We start from the raw sequence: 19922 nt of genomic DNA, 5'->3' as shown, positions 1-19922 counted from the left end.
AGTTAAAATTAAAAAATTAAAAAATCCTCTTTAAATTATTGATATTTTCTTAAAATTCCTACAAGAAAGATAAAATTAAAAATTTAAAAATGAAATAGTCATAATCTTTATCTATGATATTGTAAATTTTTAGAATTGATAAGGATAAAATTATCAAAAAAATAGGGTTTGTGCTTTTTGCACCAATAATTTTAGTTTTTTTTTAGTTATTTTCATTTACAAACTATTGTTAAGGGTAATATTGTATTTGCACGGTCAACTAACAGTCAATGTTAAACTTAATTGATGATAGGAGGGTTTTTACAAATAAATCAATTCTCACCATCTACTTGCAACAAGTCCAAACCTCAGGGAAGGTTTTTAAAAATTACCCTTAAAAAAAACCTTGGGTCGTTGTCATTCTTTCGAGCATAATTTTCAATCCACATCCTAAAATTATCATGTTTTAAACTATTTCTCATAAAAATATGGCTTTTACCTTTTCGGTCATCAGCGATAGCGAAAATCACCCATTTTACCGGGTAAATGGATTCCTTGTAAAGCCACGCTGACAGTGTTAAGCAAATGGCGGGGCGGTGCAAGTACTCTTGCGCGACTGCAAGCGAGACACTAGAATGGATCAAAGCCATTGTCGATTTCATCAAGCCTTTTACTTTCTTAATAAACGCCCACGTGGTCAATTTCTTCAGCGACAGGCTTTGGGAAGCTGTTGATAAGGACTGGATCGATTGCCTTCGCAATGAATCCACCGAAAATCTTCTCCTGATTCCTTCTGGAATCGTCCAGGTACGACGTCTTATACAAATTAGTTGTTTTTTTAACTCATTTAATTGCAATGGTTTTGCGTTTAGTTAATAATTAGTTTGTTGTTTGATAGGATCACTGGCCTGATTCGCTTAAGGAATTTGTTCTTACTTTGAAGTCTCTAGAGTTTCCTAGAGAGCAAGCTGATTTACAGATGGTAAATATTTTAATATTTTGATTTGTGGCTCATTAATGCTAAATGTGAAGTGATGAAGTTAGAGGCTTTCTCATTGGTCCCTAGTTTCCGTGTGACTTAACAAGAAAGCACTTCCAATGAAAAGTGCTTTTACAAAAGCACTTATTCGTGTTTTTTGGATCAAAATTATCTTCAGGTGCTTTTTAACCTTTAAGAAAGTGGTTTTGATTGTTGGAAAGCACTTTTGATGTTGCCAATACAACTGACATATTTGCACTTTATATCTTTGCTGCTTGGACTTCTTGTATTGCTCTAGAGTTCCATTAATGGCGGCTTAACTTTGTTAGTTAGTGTGAAATGTAATATTGGAGTTGCTAAAACCACTCCTATATTCACACTTCATTTTTTAGTTTCTTATCCAAAAAAAAAAAATAAATAAATAAAATTTGTAATATTTGCAATGTGCTTTTGTTATAAGAAAGTGATTAATCTGTAGCATGTTGTATAGTGTACCATCCTTTCAACCCCTCAGCTGGCAAGATTGTGTCAGGAATCATTAGCTAGTAAAGAAGGCAGCTCAAGCGGTATTTGCCATTGTGATTGGTTTCTTTGACATTTTGAGATGCATTAATGGACACCATTAAAACAATTAATGGACTTAACGGTTTGTGAAGAAAGTAGCTGCTTAATGAAATTGACACTTGTGGCATAAGAGCATGATTTAGGATTGGCCTCTCTAAGCTAGGCACTCCAGCTTTGCCCCCTTATTTTAGCTAGCAAATCAAATGAAACAGAAAATAGACGCAAATCAAATGAAACAGAAAATAGACTACCAGGGGAGAAAAAAAAAAGAGAGAGAGAGACAAGAGCAGTTAACTTTTGTGATCAAAGCAATCCTTTCCACTTTCTTCACTTGCTTCTCTCATTGGGTATCTTGCTGTTGTGTTAGCACCCTTACTGTCAATTTATCTTCTTGTAAAGTTCTGGAAATGATTTTCTAGAGAAGGATTTCCAGAATTATCCTGCTGGAAAACCTCCAATTTGGTGCTCATGGATATTCATTTCTGTATTGATTTTTTTCAATTTGAAGTTTCTCGTTTAACATACTTCTATTATTTTATACAAGGCTCAAGGCTATAAACAGCATCAAGAGTTATTCATGTGTGCTTGTGTATAGAGAGATAGCTTGTTTATTCTTGTGTGTGTGAGTTGGGTTGGATTCACAAGGTTACAAACAACTTGGGATTGTTGCAGGTATTGCCCAGCTTTCCAGTGACATCACTCAATACTGTTCTTGCCCAAGGCATGAATCTGAAGAAAAAACATGAAGTGGGTCATTGAAATTCAATCTGTCAATATTTTTTCTTCTTCGATATTATTTTTATCCATTCCCACTGTTCGTAAGACGGTTATATGTGGTTCTTGGATTTTTTGATCTCTTATTGTTCTCTTGTTAATCTCGCAGTCTAACTTGTGTGTGGCATGATCAGGTAGAAGTCCTTTCTGCGGTTGTTAATTCAATAGCAAATACTGTAAAAGCTGATGCCATAGTTGATGTCGGTGCCGGCCAGGTGTGCTCTTTTTTTTTAAGTTCTTCTGTTTATATTTTTATGCAAAGTACATGGAATTTGGGTTGCTTGATTAATTCTGATATTGCTACCTCTTTTATTTTGATTGTGGCCTTGCAAACAGTTTGATTTAGTGATACAATTTTTTGATGTAGTATTAATCATTAGGTGGAACATATGTGCTAGGGTACCTTCCAGTTCAGACTTTCTGGCTGTACTGGGTCCTTGAATTGAAAATACCTTACAATGGGAAAAGCAGCTTGCTGCGATCTGAACTTATAGAAGGCGGCCCTAGGCATTGTGGAATGCACTGAAGCTTACCCTCCATCACATCCTTCACCACCCCCCCCCCCTCCTCTTATTAATAGCTTGAAGATGGATGATGGTGGCTGTTGCTTTTCGGTTTCAATGATGGCTGTTAGTTTAATGAGGCCTTGTTGTCAGAGGTTGAGTCTTCTTGAACAAATTTCAATTTCTCTTTCCTCGCACGTCTCTTATTGGGAAGAAAAAATCCTGTCTCTTCCGCTGAAGGAGGGAATGAAGAGAGACTTATTATTATTTTGTTTAATACTTGTATGGTCTGCAAACCTGAATGACCACTGGCATGTAGCCTAAAATCAGGTATCATTAGTCACAAGCCTTTTGTCAAAAATCATATCATGAGTGGATTTTAGGACTGTGGTACCATGAACCTGAGTGAATTTAAGGCAAATCTCATGGGTATTAAGGAATTGATCTTCCTTGAAGTTTGGTTAAAGTACATGCACCCCTTTGGTTTTTAGATTTGTCAGGAACCTCAAGGATTTTGCAAATATCAAGAACCTCCCTAAAATTGGTCAAAAACCTACCTTGACGTTTCATAAAATTTCATATGCAACATCTGTTCAATAGGAAAAATCTGTTTAGGGAAGTAAAGATTATCTTCTAGGTCTTTGATGCATAAAGCAGTTTGTTTATCTTGTTAAAGAAGTGCTGAGTTAGATAATGGTTTCTATTTCTCTTTAAACTGTATATCTATTGCCTTAGCATTTGTCTCAACAAGATAATCTCTATGTGTACTTGTACAGTTGTTAACTTGTGATTAAATTGGTCTTTTAGGGCTATCTTGCTCAAGTTCTTTCCTTCCAGTACCAGCATTCCCTAGTGGCAATAGATGCTTCTTCACATCATGGAAAAGTTACAAATGCACGTGCAGAACGAATCAAAAAGTATTATGCAGCTCAGATGCCGAAAAATGGGTATTAGATGGGTTCAATTTTTGCCTCTTTGATAATTTTTTTATGCATAAGGAAGCCATGACATCTTGAGTTTTCCAAAATGACATTGTTGCATGATTCTCTTAGGAGTTTTAATTTCATTTGATGGTTTTTGTTTGGAGATGAATGCATTGAGATAACTGGTTTCATTACGGGCCAAAGTTAGGTCAGGGGCTAGTTTCCTCTTTCTTTGTCCCTTTTATGAGATGTGCCATTTTCCTTTACAGTTGGGAGGCATTATCAGTTTGAGTGGAACTACTGTTTTAGTTTTGAAGTTTTATAGCTCCCTTCTGTTATGAGATGTGTAATTTTCCTTCATTCATGATAATTGGGAGGCATTGTTGGTTTGAGTGGAATGACCATTTTGTTTAGGAAGTTTTATGGACTTTCGTAGGATGTGCTATGTCATTACAGGTTTTTGAAACATGAAGGTAGATATTCCAGATGGTGCGGAAATAATGCGTTAGGCTGTCAAGATTATGTTCATCAAGTGTTTGATGCTGCTTGCATGATTGTCTTGTACTTTACAGAACTGTTTTTGTTTATAATCTTGGGCATAGACAATTTGTAATCTAATTTTATTTAGATCAGGAAACAAGAATCCTAATGTGCCCAAGACAATCACATGCCGGGTAATGTCCATTGACACCTTGAAAGCCTTGAGCAATATGTCACTACACAGTGATGATGTTGAGCAGTCAAAGCTGGTTGAGCAAAATCATCAAGAATGTGAGGGAAGAAAACTACGATCTTCTTGCAATTCTTTGGTTCTTGCTGGGCTTCATGCCTGTGGAGATCTTTCAGTAACAATGCTCAAGTGAGTCTTAAATATGATTTGAACCTTATCTCTTCTATCCAATTGAATTAAATGGAGGTCTTTTTTATTCCATATCTGGTACTCACTAATGGATAATGTTATGTTGAGTCTGTTTATTTTGTTAGACTGACTAGATAATTTTGGAACTGTCCGATCTAAACAGTGAATACAACCATACAAGTATTGCGCATACAAAAAAGAAAACTATACAAGTATTGCAATCAATCTACACTGTAGTTTGGATTTTAACGAATTTATATATATTAACCATGAGAAAATTATTGAAGAAATATGTATCTCATTTTCTTATCTTTTACAACAGGATTACATAATACATATATAGATTCTAAACTACATAACGTGCAAGAGTAGGAAAGTAAACAACTAACTGCAGACCAAGAAACTAGGAAACAAACTCTATCAAAAAATTGAAATTTTATCCCTATCTTTTTTCTTTTCTATCCCTATCTTTTTTCCTTAAAAATAGGATAGAAAACATGTGACTTTTCCACACTCCCCCTCAAGTTGGTTCGAAGATATCAATCATTCCCAGCTTGCTAATTAGTGACTCAAAGCTTGATTTATGAAGTCCTTTAGTAAGAATATCGGCTAGCTGCTTTGTTGTTGGAACAAAGGTCATGCATATCAAACCACTTTCTATTTTCTCCTTGATAAAATGACGATCCACTTCAACATGTTTAGTTTTGTCATGATGAACAGGGTTATGAGCAATGTTTATTGCTGCCTTGTTGTCACAATACAACTTCATAGGAACATCAATAATAATCTTCAATTCTTCAAGTAGCTTCTTTAACCACAAAAGTTCACAAATACCATGTGCTACTGCTCTAAATTCAGCTTCGGCACTGCTTCTTGCAACCACTGATTGCTTCTTACTCCTCCAAGTTACCAAGTTTCCTCCTACAAATGTGCAATACCCTGAAGTTGACCTTCTATCAATAACAGATCCAGCCCAATCTGCATCAGTATATACTTCAACTTGCAGATTGTTATTTTTCTTGAATAGCAGACCTTTTCCTGGAGTTTTTTTCAGGTACTTGAGAACCTTGTAAACAGCTTCCAAGTGCTCTTTACATGGAGAGTGCATAAATTGACTAATAACACTTACTGCAAAGGCTATGTCTGGCCTAGTATGAGACAAGTATATCAACTTACCAACCAACCTTTGGTAACTTTCTCTATCCACTGATTTTCCTTCAATTGCATATCCCAATTTGTGATAAGGATCAATAGGAGTGTCTCCAGGTTTGCATCCCAACATGCCAGTTTCCTTGAGCAAGTCTAAAGTATATTTCCTTTGAGAAACAAAAATGCCTTTACTGGATCTTGCAATTTCCATGCCCAAAAAGTATCTTAATGGTCCAAGATCCTTCATCTCAAATTCTGGTCCAAGATCCTTCATCTCAAATTCTCTAGCAAGAACCTTCTTGAGATTTTCCATTTCTATTACATTGCTTCCAGTCAAGATGATATCGTCTACATATACAATGACGATCACAACACTACCATCAGTGAAGTGTTTAAAAAACATTGTATGATCTGCTTGACTCTGTAAATATCCAAAGCTACGAACAGATTTGGTAAATCTGTCAAACCAAGCTCGAGGAGATTGTTTTAAGCCGTAAAGTGATCTCTTCAGCTTGCACACTTTTTCAATACCATATTCATTCTCAAAACCTGGTGGTAGATCCATATATACCTCCTCTTCAAGCTCTCCATTAAGGAACGCATTCTTAACATCTAACTGTTGTAGTTGCCATCCTAGGCTTGCTGTAAGAGACAACAAAACCCGAATGGAATTCATCTTTGCCACGGGAGCAAATGTTTCTTGGTAGTTAATGCCATATGTTTGTGTAAAACCTTTTCGCGATGAGCCTAGCTTTGTACCGCTCAAGTGAACCATCTGCTCTGTATTTAACTGCAAAAATCCACTTGCAACCCACTGGTTTTTTTCCTTCTGGTAACTTGACTAGTTCCCAAGTTTTGTTTTTTACTAGAGCTCTCATCTCTGCATACACAGCATCTCTCCATTCTGGAATAGAAACAGCATCCTGTACAGATTTTGGAATTGCTATAACAGACAGGTTACCTGTAAAAGCTCTAAAAAATGGAGATAATCTATGATATGACACATACTTAGAAATTGGATGAAGAGTACAAGATCTAGTTTCTTTCCGTTGTGCAATTGGAACATCTAGATCATTTGTAGTTTCTAAAACAGATTCTGAAATAGGATTAGAATGAATGTTACCTGCAAGTTCCAAGTTGCCTGTGTTTGGATCCGAGTCTTGGCAGTGAGGAGAGGAATGATGACTTGACCTTTTCGAATTCCGTCGTGTGTAGACTTGAAGCTTTGGTTCTGGAACTCTCTCTAATGATTTTTCATTATTCACAATTGATGGCATTGTAGAAGGAACATAAGGTACACAAGACATAATAGGCATTGGAAGAGATAATTCCCAAAAATGATCTTCCTGAGTATGATCCTCCCCCTGAAGAGAAGTTATGGGGAAAGAAAGACCTATTTTCAAAAAATGTAACATCCATTGTGACGAAGAATTTTTTAGACAATGGATCATAACATTTGTAGCCTTTTTGAGTAGGAGAATAGCCAAGAAATACACATTTTAAAGCCCTAGGATCAAGTTTGCTCCAGTTCTGTTTATGAACGTGAACAAAAGCAATACACCCAAAAATCTTTGGTGGTAAAGATGTGAAAACCTTAGCGAAGGGATAGAATTTTGTGAAAACATTTAATGGAGACTGAAAATTAAAGATTCGGGTAGGCATACGATTTATCAAGTATGATGTTGTGAGAATGGCTTCACCCCAAAACTGTTTTGGCACTCTATTTGTGAACATAAGAGAGCGTGCAACTTCTAATAGGTGTCGATTTTTCCGTTCAGCAACACCATTTTGCTGAGGAGTATCTACACAAGAGGATTGATGCACAATGCCATTTTCCATGAAATAATGACCAAGGGCAGTAGCAAAATATTCTCTCCCATTATCAGTTCTAAAGACTTGGATTTGTGCTTGAAATTGTGTTTGAATCATGGTATGAAAGGTTTTAAAAACTGTTGCAGTTTCTGATTTTTCTTTAAGCAAGTACACCCAACAAACACGAGTGTGGTCATCAATAAAAGTTATGAACCATTTAGCCCCCGAAATGTTTGTAACACGAGAGGGTCCCCAAATATCACTGTGTATAAGAGAAAAAGGTGCAGATTTTTTATACGACTGTGAAGGAAAAGATGCACGATGATGTTTGGACAATACACAAATTTCACACTGAAACAAAGAAGGATTTTTATTCTTGAATAGTAAAGGAAACAAATGTTGTAAATAAGAAAAACTAGGATGACCTAATCGGAGATGCCACAACATTATTTCATCTTCAATAGAGAAAGTTAGTTCATTATTTGCTGCCTGAGCTTCTCCACACAAACTAACATCCTCCTCGAAGTAGTACAAACCATCTACCTCTCTAGCACTGCCAATCTTCTTCCCTGAACACAGGTCCTGAAATTCACAATAGGAAGGAGAGAATTTAGCAATGTAATGAAGATCCTTGGTAATTTTGCTAACAGATAAAAGATTACAAGACAAATTAGGAACATGAAGAACAGATTTTAACACCAAATTTGTGGAGATAGGAATAGATCCTTTTCCTGCTACAGAAGATAGTGAACCATCAGCAATTTTAATTTTTTGACTTCCAGAACATGGAATATATGAAGAAAATAATTTAGAATGGCTGGTCATATGATCGGTTGCTCCTGAATCGATGATCCATGGATCTTGTTTCTCATAAACAACTCCTAAAGCAGTGAAATTATTACCTTTTTGGGCTAAAGAACTAAAGGATGAAGGATTTGGGAGAGATTGTGACTGATTTAGAAACCTGTACAGTTGCTTTAACTGCTCTTTAGTGAAGAGTTGGGATTCGGTTTCTCCAGTGTTGGTTGTCGGCTGATTCTCCCTAACAACTTGGAAACCACGACTATGTTTACCAGAGAATTTATTGTTTTTCAGATTTGGAGGTTTTCCATGAAGCTTCCAACATGCATCTCTGGTATGTCTTGGCTTGTGGCAATAATCACACCAAACTCTGTCCTTCTCATCACTCTTCTTCAGGTTTTTTGTTCCCCCAACCAGTGGAGCTTCTGGTGTAACAGAGAGCAAGGCTGAGTTCTCTGCTGAAGAACCTCCCATCATCACATTCTTTCTACTTTCCTCTCTTCTTACATAAGAAAACACTTCCCTGGTAGAAGGTAGAGGTTCCTTGCCAAGTACTCGCCCACGGACTTCATCAAGGTCTGAACTCAAACCTGCTAAGAATTCAAATACACGCTCTTTTTCTAACATCTTCTTGTATTTAGCACTATCAGCGGCACATTCCCACTCGCCATCATAGTACTGATCTAACTCTTGCCATAAGCCCTTCAAAATATTGTAGTATTTAGTCGCTCCTTGACTACCTTGTTCGGTTTCTCGAATTCTGGTTTTTAGATCATAAATCTTAGCAGAATTTCCCAAATCAGAATAGGTCTCGGTGACAGCATCCCACAAATCTTTTGCTGTTGGCAGAAACAAGTAAGTTTGACCTATTTCTTGTTCCATTGAATTCACTAACCATGACATGATCATTGAGTTGTCAGCATCCCAAGTTTGAAACTTTGGGTCTTCTTCAGTTGGTTCTTTAATTGAACCAGTAAGGTAACCAATCTTCCCTTTACCTCTGATAAACATCTTCACAGATTGGGACCACTGAAGAAAATTTTGACCATTCAATTTATGGGTTGTGATCTGAAGTGATGGACTATCATTAGAAACATAACTTGATGGTTGTAGATGCCGTTGCAACTGCTCTGAAGATAACTCAGAAGTTTCTTGCTCGCTATACTTTGACATTGGTATTCAAATAGAATTGAAACTAAACCCAAGAATCAAAGAGCGGCTCTGATACCATGAGAAAATTATTGAAGAAATATGTATCTCATTTTCTTATCTTTTACAATAGGATTACATAATACATATATAGATTCTAAACTACATAACGTGCAAGAGTAGGAAAGTAAACAACTAACTGCATACCAAGAAACTAGGAAACAAACTCTATCAAAAAACTGAAATTCTATCCCTATCTTTTTTCTTTTCTATCCCTATCTTTTTTCCTTAAAAATAGGATAGAAAACATGTGACTTTTCCACAAACCATCAAATTATGAATCCTTATTATTGTTTTTAAGTTGAAAAAAGTAAATGCCAAAATGTGCGACAACCCATCAACCTAAACCCCTTATGTATCTATCCGTCAAGAGCAATCGAATCAGTTTTGAGGGACTTAAGTCAGCTGTGATTGACCTTTGACCTGGATTTACTGGCATCAGATTGGGACCCTGTCGGCTTGACATTTTAGCAAACACTGACCAACTTCGTCTGAGTGACTTCTCAACTTTAGTACTCTAATAGAGTAACATGATAGCAAATTGCAATGAAAAAGGTGGAATGAGAAGACCCCTAAGGACTCAATCTTGTGAACTTCTCATATCCCTGTTCGAATTGATAATCTAATTGTTGCTGTGTCTGTATATGTTTTTTCAATATATGACCGCTGAGTGAGAAGAAAGTAATGAAGGAAAAACTAACATTATTTGATTTCTCCAAGTGGATTATGCTGTTGGCTAGATCTCCTGAAGTACAGGTAGCGGTCTGGATATAAATCCTCCTCACACCAATCTTGAGAATGCCTTAAGTTAATTTTGTTTACGCATGGGGAGAGGTCGGGTAAAATGTGTGCTAAAAAAGGAAATTGAGTATATCTTATAAGAGAAGAAAGCTACATGGTAGAAGATATTGATTAGATAAATCTATCTTCTGATGGCCAAACACTTCCTGTTTGCCAGGATGCATGTTGATAGTCATATTTAAGCTATTCTATTCTGCAGTTCTTGTGTCAATGTTATTCCTGCACTTAGGCCAAACACTTCCTGTTTGCTGGGATGCATGTTGGTAGTCATATTTAAGCTAATCTATTTCTGCAATTCTAGTGTCAATGTTATTCTCGCACTTCTAGTGGTTATGGTTTCCCTAATTCATGTCATTCTACCAATCTTTATTTCCTGAATTCCTGTTACAGGATTTATACTGATACAAAAATTTCATGTCACCTGTATTGGTTTACTAATATTTAATTGAATTTAACAAATACATTTCTATTGGATGATCAACATAAGTACATCTCTGTTGGATCAGGACCTTCGTGGAATGCAAAGAAGTTAAAGCTGTTGTTAGCATCGGCTGCTGTTACAACTTATTATCTGAAGAAGGAATTGACTTAGCTGGGTCTCCAAGTGGTTTTCCCATTAGTCATGGTGTTAAATCTCTTGGCTTTACCCTTGGAAAAAGTTCACGTGATCTTGCTTGTCAGGTACATGCATATATTGTTTTTACTTTCAGTTTAATTTTATTTTATTTTACAAAAGATTTATAGAAGTATAGAAAGGTGCAGGTTTCTTTTCAATCAAAATTGCTGTATATTATATATATAAGTTGATGGATTCACAAAATAGTGAATATTGGCTTTCTCCCCTATTCTTCTGTATATTTCTCAATTTTTCTCTTAACTTACCCTTCTTTCTCTTTGTTTCCTTTTTTCCCCTTCTCTCTTGTACGTCAATGCATTCTGAATGTTTATAGTTTAAAAAATGTCCAGCAATCTTATTTTCAAGATTCTTTTCTGCAATGTACAATGATGTACTAAGGGCAAACTCTGTGTCCTTGCTTTATCATTTTTTAGAGTGCAGAGAGATGGAGAAGTCTAGAAATGGATGCTGGTGTTCATAATTTTGAGTTGCATGCTTTCCGTGCTGCTTTTCAAATGGTATGCAATGTTTACAACCCTGTTCATTTCTAGCCCTGTTTTGTGAGTTTTGAAAAACATTTGGTTTGTTACTTCTCTGTGTAGTTGGCAATCTTTATGCCTTCCACATTTTCATGGAGATGGTGTTATTGTCATTCATTTTAAAGGTTTCTGGTATTCTAAGAAAAAATCATTGAATTGCATACGTTAAATTCTTTTAAGACATGCCATGTATGGAATAACTTTTCTTTTGAAGGTCCTTTGTAAATATTATCCAGAAGTAATTGTAACAAGTCCGTCAGTTGGACGTCAAGGCAAGGCTTTGCGTCGCCAACAACAAAGAAGGATCCTAGAGTCTCGGTTGCGTATTGAAGATCACACATGTCCATCTTTCGATCAGAAGCATTGTGGCATTGCTTACTCATTCTTGAATCCCAAAGAATCCAAAATGGGTAAATTATGATCTTTAATTTTTGAAGCATGCTAGATTGCAGTTGAACCTTTCTTTGCTTCTCATGAGCGAGACAATCCCAAAAAATGAAAAGTAAAAAGGCATATGAGAAAAGAAAATATTTCTTTTTAATTCATTCGAAAGAAAGAAAGCCTTGCATCTATTTGGAAAGCTTCCCAGCAGCAAAGTTATTCGATCAGTGCGCATTCAGAGGGCTGGAACTTTGATGAATCTTTGCTCAAAATAAGTCTTTGCTCAATATAGTCCCAGCAGATGTACTTTGTGGAAATTTAATTGGTGATCTATTTGAATTGCTTGTAAAACTTGTCCTGCAGATAACAAGTCAGTCTCAATGTTGGATACAGCAGCCTTATCTCATGGAAATTCATTCAATAGGAGTACAAGATGTGAACACACTGTTTCTGATGACAAATATTTACTTTTTGAGAAATATTGTCTGTCTGGATCATGCCGCCTTGATCTCAAACCTCTGGACAACCTAAATCTTCATAGATTATGGGATGAAGCTGAGCCTTTTGCAGTGCGTTATTCACATACCACTTATTATTGTATTTAAAATATTCTTCTTTAACTTTTTCTTTTATAATCATTACAGTTTTTTTGCCCTCTGTTTCTTTTAAGAGTAAAATTGCAAGAATAAATTAATTTACTGACAAATAAGTTAATAATCTAACAAGTGCCCATATGCAAGTGGTATACTGAATATATTTTTCATTCTTGTCTTGAACATTACATATAATTTAGATTTGCATCATAGCTGCTTCCCGAAGTAATACTGCTATTTTCTCTTTCTTAAGTTATGAAAACATGTTTGCTTGAAAATTTTGTTACTAGCTTACCGTATCATGAAATTTCATAAATGTTTATCCTGAACAAAGTATTCAAAGAGAAATATAATCAGAAATACCAGCATTTGCTGGGATGCATTTATTGCCAAAGATGCAACTTGGGCATTGTTTCATTTCCATATGTACTTCTTATGTTATAGTTGTTCTTTCTAGTGGCAGCAGGGACATGGACATTAAATGAATGTGCATATCGGCTGACAATGTACTGATTGATTAAATATAACTTACAGGACATCATTGGACCTTATTGGTCCCTTCGAGCTGCATTGGCACCTGTTTTGGAAACTTATATTCTGCTGGATAGATTACTGTTCCTCCAGGAGCAAGGCAGTTCTCTGGAAGCAGTCATGTTACCTGTTTTTGATCCTGTATTATCCCCAAGGAATGTGGCTATAATTGCTAAGAAGCCAAAAAGTTGACACAAATAATGCAACTTAGCATGATAAGTGGTAATGATCATTCCCTCCTCTCTCATGTGTGCATGCCTGCACGTGTGTGTGGGCAACATGTTTTCTAACTTGTAACATACTTGTGCATTGATTTTGCAATACTTGTCAACAAGATGCAACCAACTAAACATTTATCATGTGATGAGTGCTTTCTTGGTAGTCTTTTACTGGGTTGGTGGAAGTTGCTATGTAGTAAAGAAATGTGATCCAGTTAGAGATTCGTCGCTAGTAGTAAGTGATAATAGTATAAATAGTCATAGCAATCTCAAGTAATGCCTGTAGCTCTGATGTTAGCTCAATAAAGTCACCAGTTCATTCTTTCACATTGTTAGATATACAGACATTACAAGGATGCAAAAATGTTTGATACCTGTTATTTATCATTATTGTCATGGATATTTGTAAACTTGTTTAATCTTTGCACTGTTTGCTGACTTCTGATAAGCCATTACTTTGTGGTACACATTTTCAATGCTTTGGGAAGATTCATGAAGCATATATGAAAAGTATAAGATATGGTTTATAGTCTTGATATGATAATGTTATGCCTTCAGGGTTATTCAAAACCTGAAATAGACCTGCTTTGTTGTGCAAATTTACTTAGGTTCCCTTGAGTCAAGAAAAGAAGTCTCATTCATTTTAAATTTATTTCTTTTATGTTAGAACTTATAGTCATGATAATATCTAGACATCTCCCTCTGCTAAACCATATCTTTCTGTCTTTACTTTCTCTTCTTGATGTTTTTACCAATGAACAAGAGCATCAAATCTGGACATCATTGAATCTCACATAAGTAGATGACAAACCCACTCTTTATTGCTTGTCGTTTTTACAATCTCATCACGAGGCTTTAAAACCTTTGGTTGTTATAAAAAGTAGCCTGCTGTTAGGCATCCATTGTGGCCATTGAGTATGAGTCGAATCTACAATAAACACTACTTTCTTGATTGTGAGAAATCTGACAACATTGAACTTAATATCTGCTGTTATTGGCTAGAATTTATTATGCAATAAAACCCTGGTTAGCAACAACTTTTTGGATGACACCTTTTTTTTCTTTTTGCCCCATCCATCCAGTCATTGAGTTTAGTTCATTCATAGTGCCTTCAATGTTTGTTAAATATCAAATCAATCAATTATCCTAGCTTTCTGATTTAGAAACTCATAATATTTTGTATATTAAGAATATTTAAGATGTATGTTTTCTAGCATAGCTTTGATTGGTTAGCTCCAAATTTCTAATGAAGCTGAAATCACTGCAGTTTGTCTTTGTCAAGAATGTGAAATCTAGTAATTGGTTTAGCAAACTGCAAATCTTGTTAAAAGATTTTTGAATTGTGTAATAGGAAATTTTATGTTACTTGTTCATGACTCGTATGCTGTAAACATTATAACTTTTAGTTAAATTGTCATGGATTCACATTATATTAGCATAGATGACCAACATATTTTGAGAGAGGGCATCATTCTCATTCAAAGGATTTAGGCTATTTATATATATTCCTTAAAACTTTGTAAGGACTTTTTGTTCATCTTTCATAGAGCGTTTGCAATATTTCTCCAAGATGATATGCAAACTATTATGTGTGTTTTGTCCAAATTGAAGTATTTATATTCAAATATCAGATATGTTTACTGAGAGTAGTCTCGTCTGATGTCATACCTACACAGAAAAATCAGTGCTGTTAAGCTGATTGTCATCATGAAAGGTGGAAATTTTTTAATTATTTTTCATACTTTAATTGGAACCAATCTCTAGCTTTGCGAAAGGTCGGTAGATGACAGATGATGTTAAAGCCATGATGAATGTTTTCTAGTAGTGGTTTGGTTAAACTTTGGCAGATTAAAAGACCTGTAGTAGGACAAAATCTTTAAAAAAATGAAAAGGACCTGTTTTAGGACTAAAGTGGCACTCACTATTGACTTTAATTTCTTTTGGTTGTTAACCCAGTTTCAGTCCTCAACATTCTGAGGTGAAACTTACACTCGAACATGTAAATTTTAAATGCTATTTGCAAATTAACATAATGAAGGCTCAATTTGAAAACCTTGATATGCTAGGTATTAATCACCATCGATATTCATATTGTTTTGGCATTATGCAGGTAGGCCGTTTTTTAAATGACCAATGGACGCATATCCCGGTGGTTATTTATCTTTGAAATTCTGATGAGTATATCTTCCAGATTGATTTCAGTTGTAGTAGTTAACGGGCAATGAGGAGTGTTAGTATAACTGATTCATAGAATGCATCTTCACCATGCCTACAAGATGCACAAAATATGATAGTTCTGACCTTGTATGGCAGTGTATTAGAAATAATCTTAAATTTTGGAATTAATTTGCAGCATTTAGATTGTCTTATGTTTTATTTGCATTCCAGTGCCGACGAAAAACTAATGTGGCTTTGCCCTGGTGCTATTTTAGTTATTTAGTTAAAATAAACGCATTTCCTTGTTTTAATCTAAAGTCTAGAAATATAGGGCAAATATTAGTTAATGATAAACAGGCTGATATGATTGTTATTTTGTAAATTTAAAACTACAGACCAAACCATCTGCACATAGATACACTCGACTTGTATTCAAGGCACATGCTGTTTCAGTACATGGTCATGTGTACACTGTTGTTTGATGTTAGTCTTGACTGCGACGGTAGATGTATTGTATAGTTCAGCTTTGTTTCATCATGGCTATGTTTTCTTGCCCCCCCCCCCCCCCTTTTTTGTTTCCTTTTGTTGCCCTTGTATGAGAATGATAGGACTTAGGGCTAAATTAGGGCTGACTCTTATTGATTATATCAAAAGAAAACAAACAATCCGGACCTACAATTCGAGAGGTAGGTCAATCTCTCTTAAAACTCCTAATAGTTTCTAATACCAGACAAAACTCAACATAAACCTTAAATGACTCCATAATATTTTATTTATACCTGAACCCTAATTAATAAAATCACTGAACTGCCCCTGCCTCTAAAATTACTAAACTGCCCTTGCCTCTTTATATTTGTGCCTAACATAAGTTTTCATTGGTCTAACTGAGAACTAAGATTTGCTTTGCTGGCTAAGATATCCTCTACTAGGCTGCACTTCTATTGAGGAATCTTTCTTCTTCTTCCTTTTTTTTTTTTTTTTTTGGGTGGTTGAACATGTTGATTTTAGACCAGATAACCAAACATTTTCAATAAGTGTTTAGTTTTCTATTTGCTAAAATAAGTGGTAGGAATTATTTGAAAGCTCCAAAGGGTCCTGGAGTGACTATTGACCATTGACTATTTGTCTTTCTGCATGTGATGCCTCACCTAGCAGTCACTGCAGGAAGTCTCAGTTAGCACGCTGGAATGAGAAAGACGGATTCGTTTCCATTCATTTTGTAACCACCTTTCTTTGACCCAGTCTTAGAATTCTTCTCTCTCTTCTAAAAAGAATAAACTAATAATTGAATAAAATTCCTGGGAGTGGCTACTGTTTTGCCACCTTGAGATACTATTTTATGTAGCAAATAAGAATGATTAACAATCATGTTAGTTGACATAGCTAAAATTTCTTTAATGTTGTATAACAGAAAGATTCTTTGAAGAAATCTGTGGTTGGTGCGTTCTTTAGGCTAGTCAAATTTAGAGAATTGTGGGAACACTGTGGTTGCATTCACAAGATGTTCACGCGGATGGGCATCATATGAGGTAAGCAGCCATGAACTGGAACTTATACAAGTGGTGACACGTCTGTGAAGTTGAACAATTTTTGTCGTCTTTGTATCTTTTTATCTTCCTGGTCTTTCTACTGGGTGTTTGACAGTCGTAGAATATTCAGATAATGAGCTTTGTTTTATGCATTTGTGTCGTGAAATATTGCTTTCAAGAAAAGATAGTTGATTTAAACTTTTCAAAGTACATACAGAGTACTGAGACATGATAACAAAAGCATCTAAGTTCTGGTGTTTAGAGATATATACTCTTTCGCTCTCATGTCCTGTTTATGTTAAAGTTATTGTATATCTGAAAGTTGATCATGCTCGGATTGAAACTTGTTTCTGAATAGTTGACCATTTAGGAGATAAGAGAGGGAAAATAAAATATGTTTCTTAGTGCTTTCTTTTTCATTTGAAATCGACAGGTTATAACCAGAATTATTGCTGAGTATAGTTTAATCTTGACTGAGTGGCTGATGGGTTTGTTTGGGATTTTTCCTTAATGCCCAGTAGCTTTCTTACAACGCTGTCGTTAATGTTATTACTTTATTACAAAGTATCATTATTAATTTATCCTTTTTGCCTTTCCGTTTAGGTTGAAAATCCACTGTTGACGTGTCTGGTCTGTATTTCGACACAACGAGAACGTACCTGCGTTGTTTTTAAAAGTGAGTATAATTACGTAGACGGTAACCGTAAAACAGCTTTTTAGGAAATGTATTTTCGTGTTCGAGAATGCCAGGAACATCAAATTTGTTTTTTCCGCTTGGCGGCGCGAACTGAAAACTGAAGAGGATTCTATATTTTGTTAGACGCATTCTTAAGATCCCGCGGCACATGATTTTCCGGCTCACAATTTCAAAAATAAAACCAGAAACTTGTTTTTCAAAACAAGAACAGAATTTCTTCTATAGATCAGTAAATGTGTGTCAACAGTCACGTCATTAACCGAATGCAAATTATGAATAGCATTATTATTTTTCTAAAAAAATATTCATTCAATCCTGTTCTATTCCAAATTTATACAAAAGCAGGAGGTTTGTCGAGACATGTTCGGAAATTAATGCCCAAGAAAGATGGAAAGTCGCATCTTAAAATCAAGGGGAATTCTATTGAAAAATTATCACGTTAAGATGAGGCAAGAAGGTGTTAACCATTAGATTAAAGACTAAAGAGTGGCCTACCAAATTCCACAAAGAATGAGATTTTGGAAATTATAATAAGCTTGTCTGAAAATCGATTGGTAAGGTCTTGTTTTGTACCTTCATAGTTTTTAGCTAGTCATTCTTTGTTTTCTGAGATATTATTTGTTTCGTCATTTTTTATGAATACATAAAAAGTAAATTGTGTGGGTTTATTTACAATTTAAAAATTGTTTTGAACACTTATGTTTTATAAAAAGATTATTATAAAAATACTCATTTTATTAACATTTATTAAGGATATTTTATTATGAGCAAATATAACATTATCACTCTGAACCCTTATTTACCATACACAATTCAACGTTCAATTTTTTTAGTGTCAAATTCTAAACCTTTTCTTCCGAACATCTTAAACAAATATTTATAGAGGAGTAACTCAATCTGTCTAAGATTTTAACTTCAATTGAGTATGTGTGATTCTTTTGATTTTGTAGTATACAGTACAAAAAACAGTTATTTTTTTTACCAATATTGAATTCTACTCTAAACATGATATTATTTGCAGGATATTGCTTGAACTCAAACTTTAAATGTTCATTCAAAATATGTGATGGACTATACTAGTGAATTTATAAATCATGGGGTGAGTAAATTAATTTTCTTTTATGCTAATGTACTAATTGATTATCTAACCAAACAATTAAATTTTAACTAAAAAGGTGCTCGGAGAAATTTTTTAGAGCGCATGGCATTTTCTTGAGCCATAGAATAAAATAAAGACAAATTAATTAAAAAAGGTTTGAGTGAGAACTTTTTTTGGCATTTTAAAGAATGTACAAAGTTGAAATTAATTTTTCAAAATTAATAGATGAATGTATAATACAGTATTCAGAGAATTTTTAGAATATAAATAATCTTACCCAAATATATTTTATTTGATTTCAACCTTTTGTGAATGAGGGGGGAGAACTCTAATGGAGTGTATACTTTCTAGATTTGGGAGTTCAAATTAAACCCATGTTTACTTACTACAATAAGGACAAGAATGGAAATCATTTGGGCAGACCTTACACCAAATTGGGAATTGAAAATGGGAGCATGATTCACAAGGGGTTGAGAATTAGACTCTCATTCTTAGAACTCCCTAAAATACCCTCTCACCTAAATTTCATTATTACAACTTTGTACACTTTTTAAATAAGAAAAAATAAAAAATAATTGAAACCTAGATCTTGTCATGCAGCATTGTCAGAATCGCGTCGTTGGTCATTGTGCAGTATTGCCGGTGTTTTTCACTTGGGGTGTGTTTGGTGCACCGCACTGGACTATATTATATTATATTGGACTGTATTGTATTAGAATGGTATGTATTAAATTGATCTGTTGTATAAATTATACAGTGTTTGGTGCTGAGCTGTATTGTATTATTATCAATTATCCTGTGTTTGGCATATAACATGTACTGAATTGTTTTAATGTTTGTTAAAAGTAAATAATTTAAGTAAATAACTAACCTTGTTATATTAAGTATCATAATCCTTGGAATATGGAATAATTTTTTAATGCTAAAAAGGATATGGATATATATAAAGAAAATACTCATATACAAATTTAATATTTTTATATTTGTTTCTAGATTTATGTAACTATAAGTTTCAAAAAATTTCGACACATAATTTTTCTACACATTTCCTGTGAAAATTAATCCAAAAAAATAATTCTAATCAAATTACACAAATAAAGCATATGATTTTCCTTCGTAGGGGAATTTTAAACCTTGATATAATCATTCAAAAGTTTACAAAAATTTGTTCAAATTAATAATACAATATTACAACATTACTCTACCAAA

At 34.6% G+C, this 19922-nt stretch overlaps 1 protein-coding gene across 9 annotated transcripts; it reads left to right on the top strand.

Annotated features, from left to right (window-relative positions):
• Positions 1-452: 452 nt before the first annotated feature.
• On the top strand, positions 453-19329 carry LOC18046172 (protein RRNAD1). 9 transcript variants are annotated; one of them, XR_002906387.1, is made up of 14 exons: positions 453-786; positions 878-961; positions 2195-2269; positions 2431-2511; positions 3607-3746; positions 4351-4581; positions 10860-11034; positions 11404-11487; positions 11723-11918; positions 12253-12458; positions 13017-13235; positions 16800-16917; positions 17521-17593; positions 19314-19329. XR_002906387.1 is itself a non-coding variant. In XM_024188017.1 (12 exons), the coding sequence occupies exons 1-11, from the start codon at positions 565-567 to the stop codon at positions 13203-13205; spliced, it is 1683 nt and encodes a 560-aa protein (XP_024043785.1). In that variant the 5' UTR covers positions 453-564; the 3' UTR covers positions 13206-13235; positions 17521-17736. The 9 variants fall into 9 exon arrangements, 4 of the variants coding, with proteins under 4 accessions (XP_024043785.1, XP_024043784.1, XP_024043786.1 ...); XR_002906386.1 differs by lacking the exon at positions 19314-19329 and adding an exon at positions 17960-18095; XR_002906384.1 differs by lacking the exon at positions 19314-19329 and adding an exon at positions 16544-16607 and having other exon boundaries at positions 17521-17736.
• The last annotated feature ends 593 nt before the right edge of the window (positions 19330-19922 follow it).

The sequence above is a fragment of the Citrus clementina genome, unplaced genomic scaffold (genome assembly GCF_000493195.1).
Source record: "Citrus clementina cultivar Clemenules unplaced genomic scaffold, Citrus_clementina_v1.0 scaffold_3, whole genome shotgun sequence".
In the NCBI taxonomy this organism is placed as follows: domain Eukaryota; kingdom Viridiplantae; phylum Streptophyta; class Magnoliopsida; order Sapindales; family Rutaceae; genus Citrus; species Citrus x clementina.
This window is presented reverse-complemented; position numbering and strand designations above follow the sequence as displayed.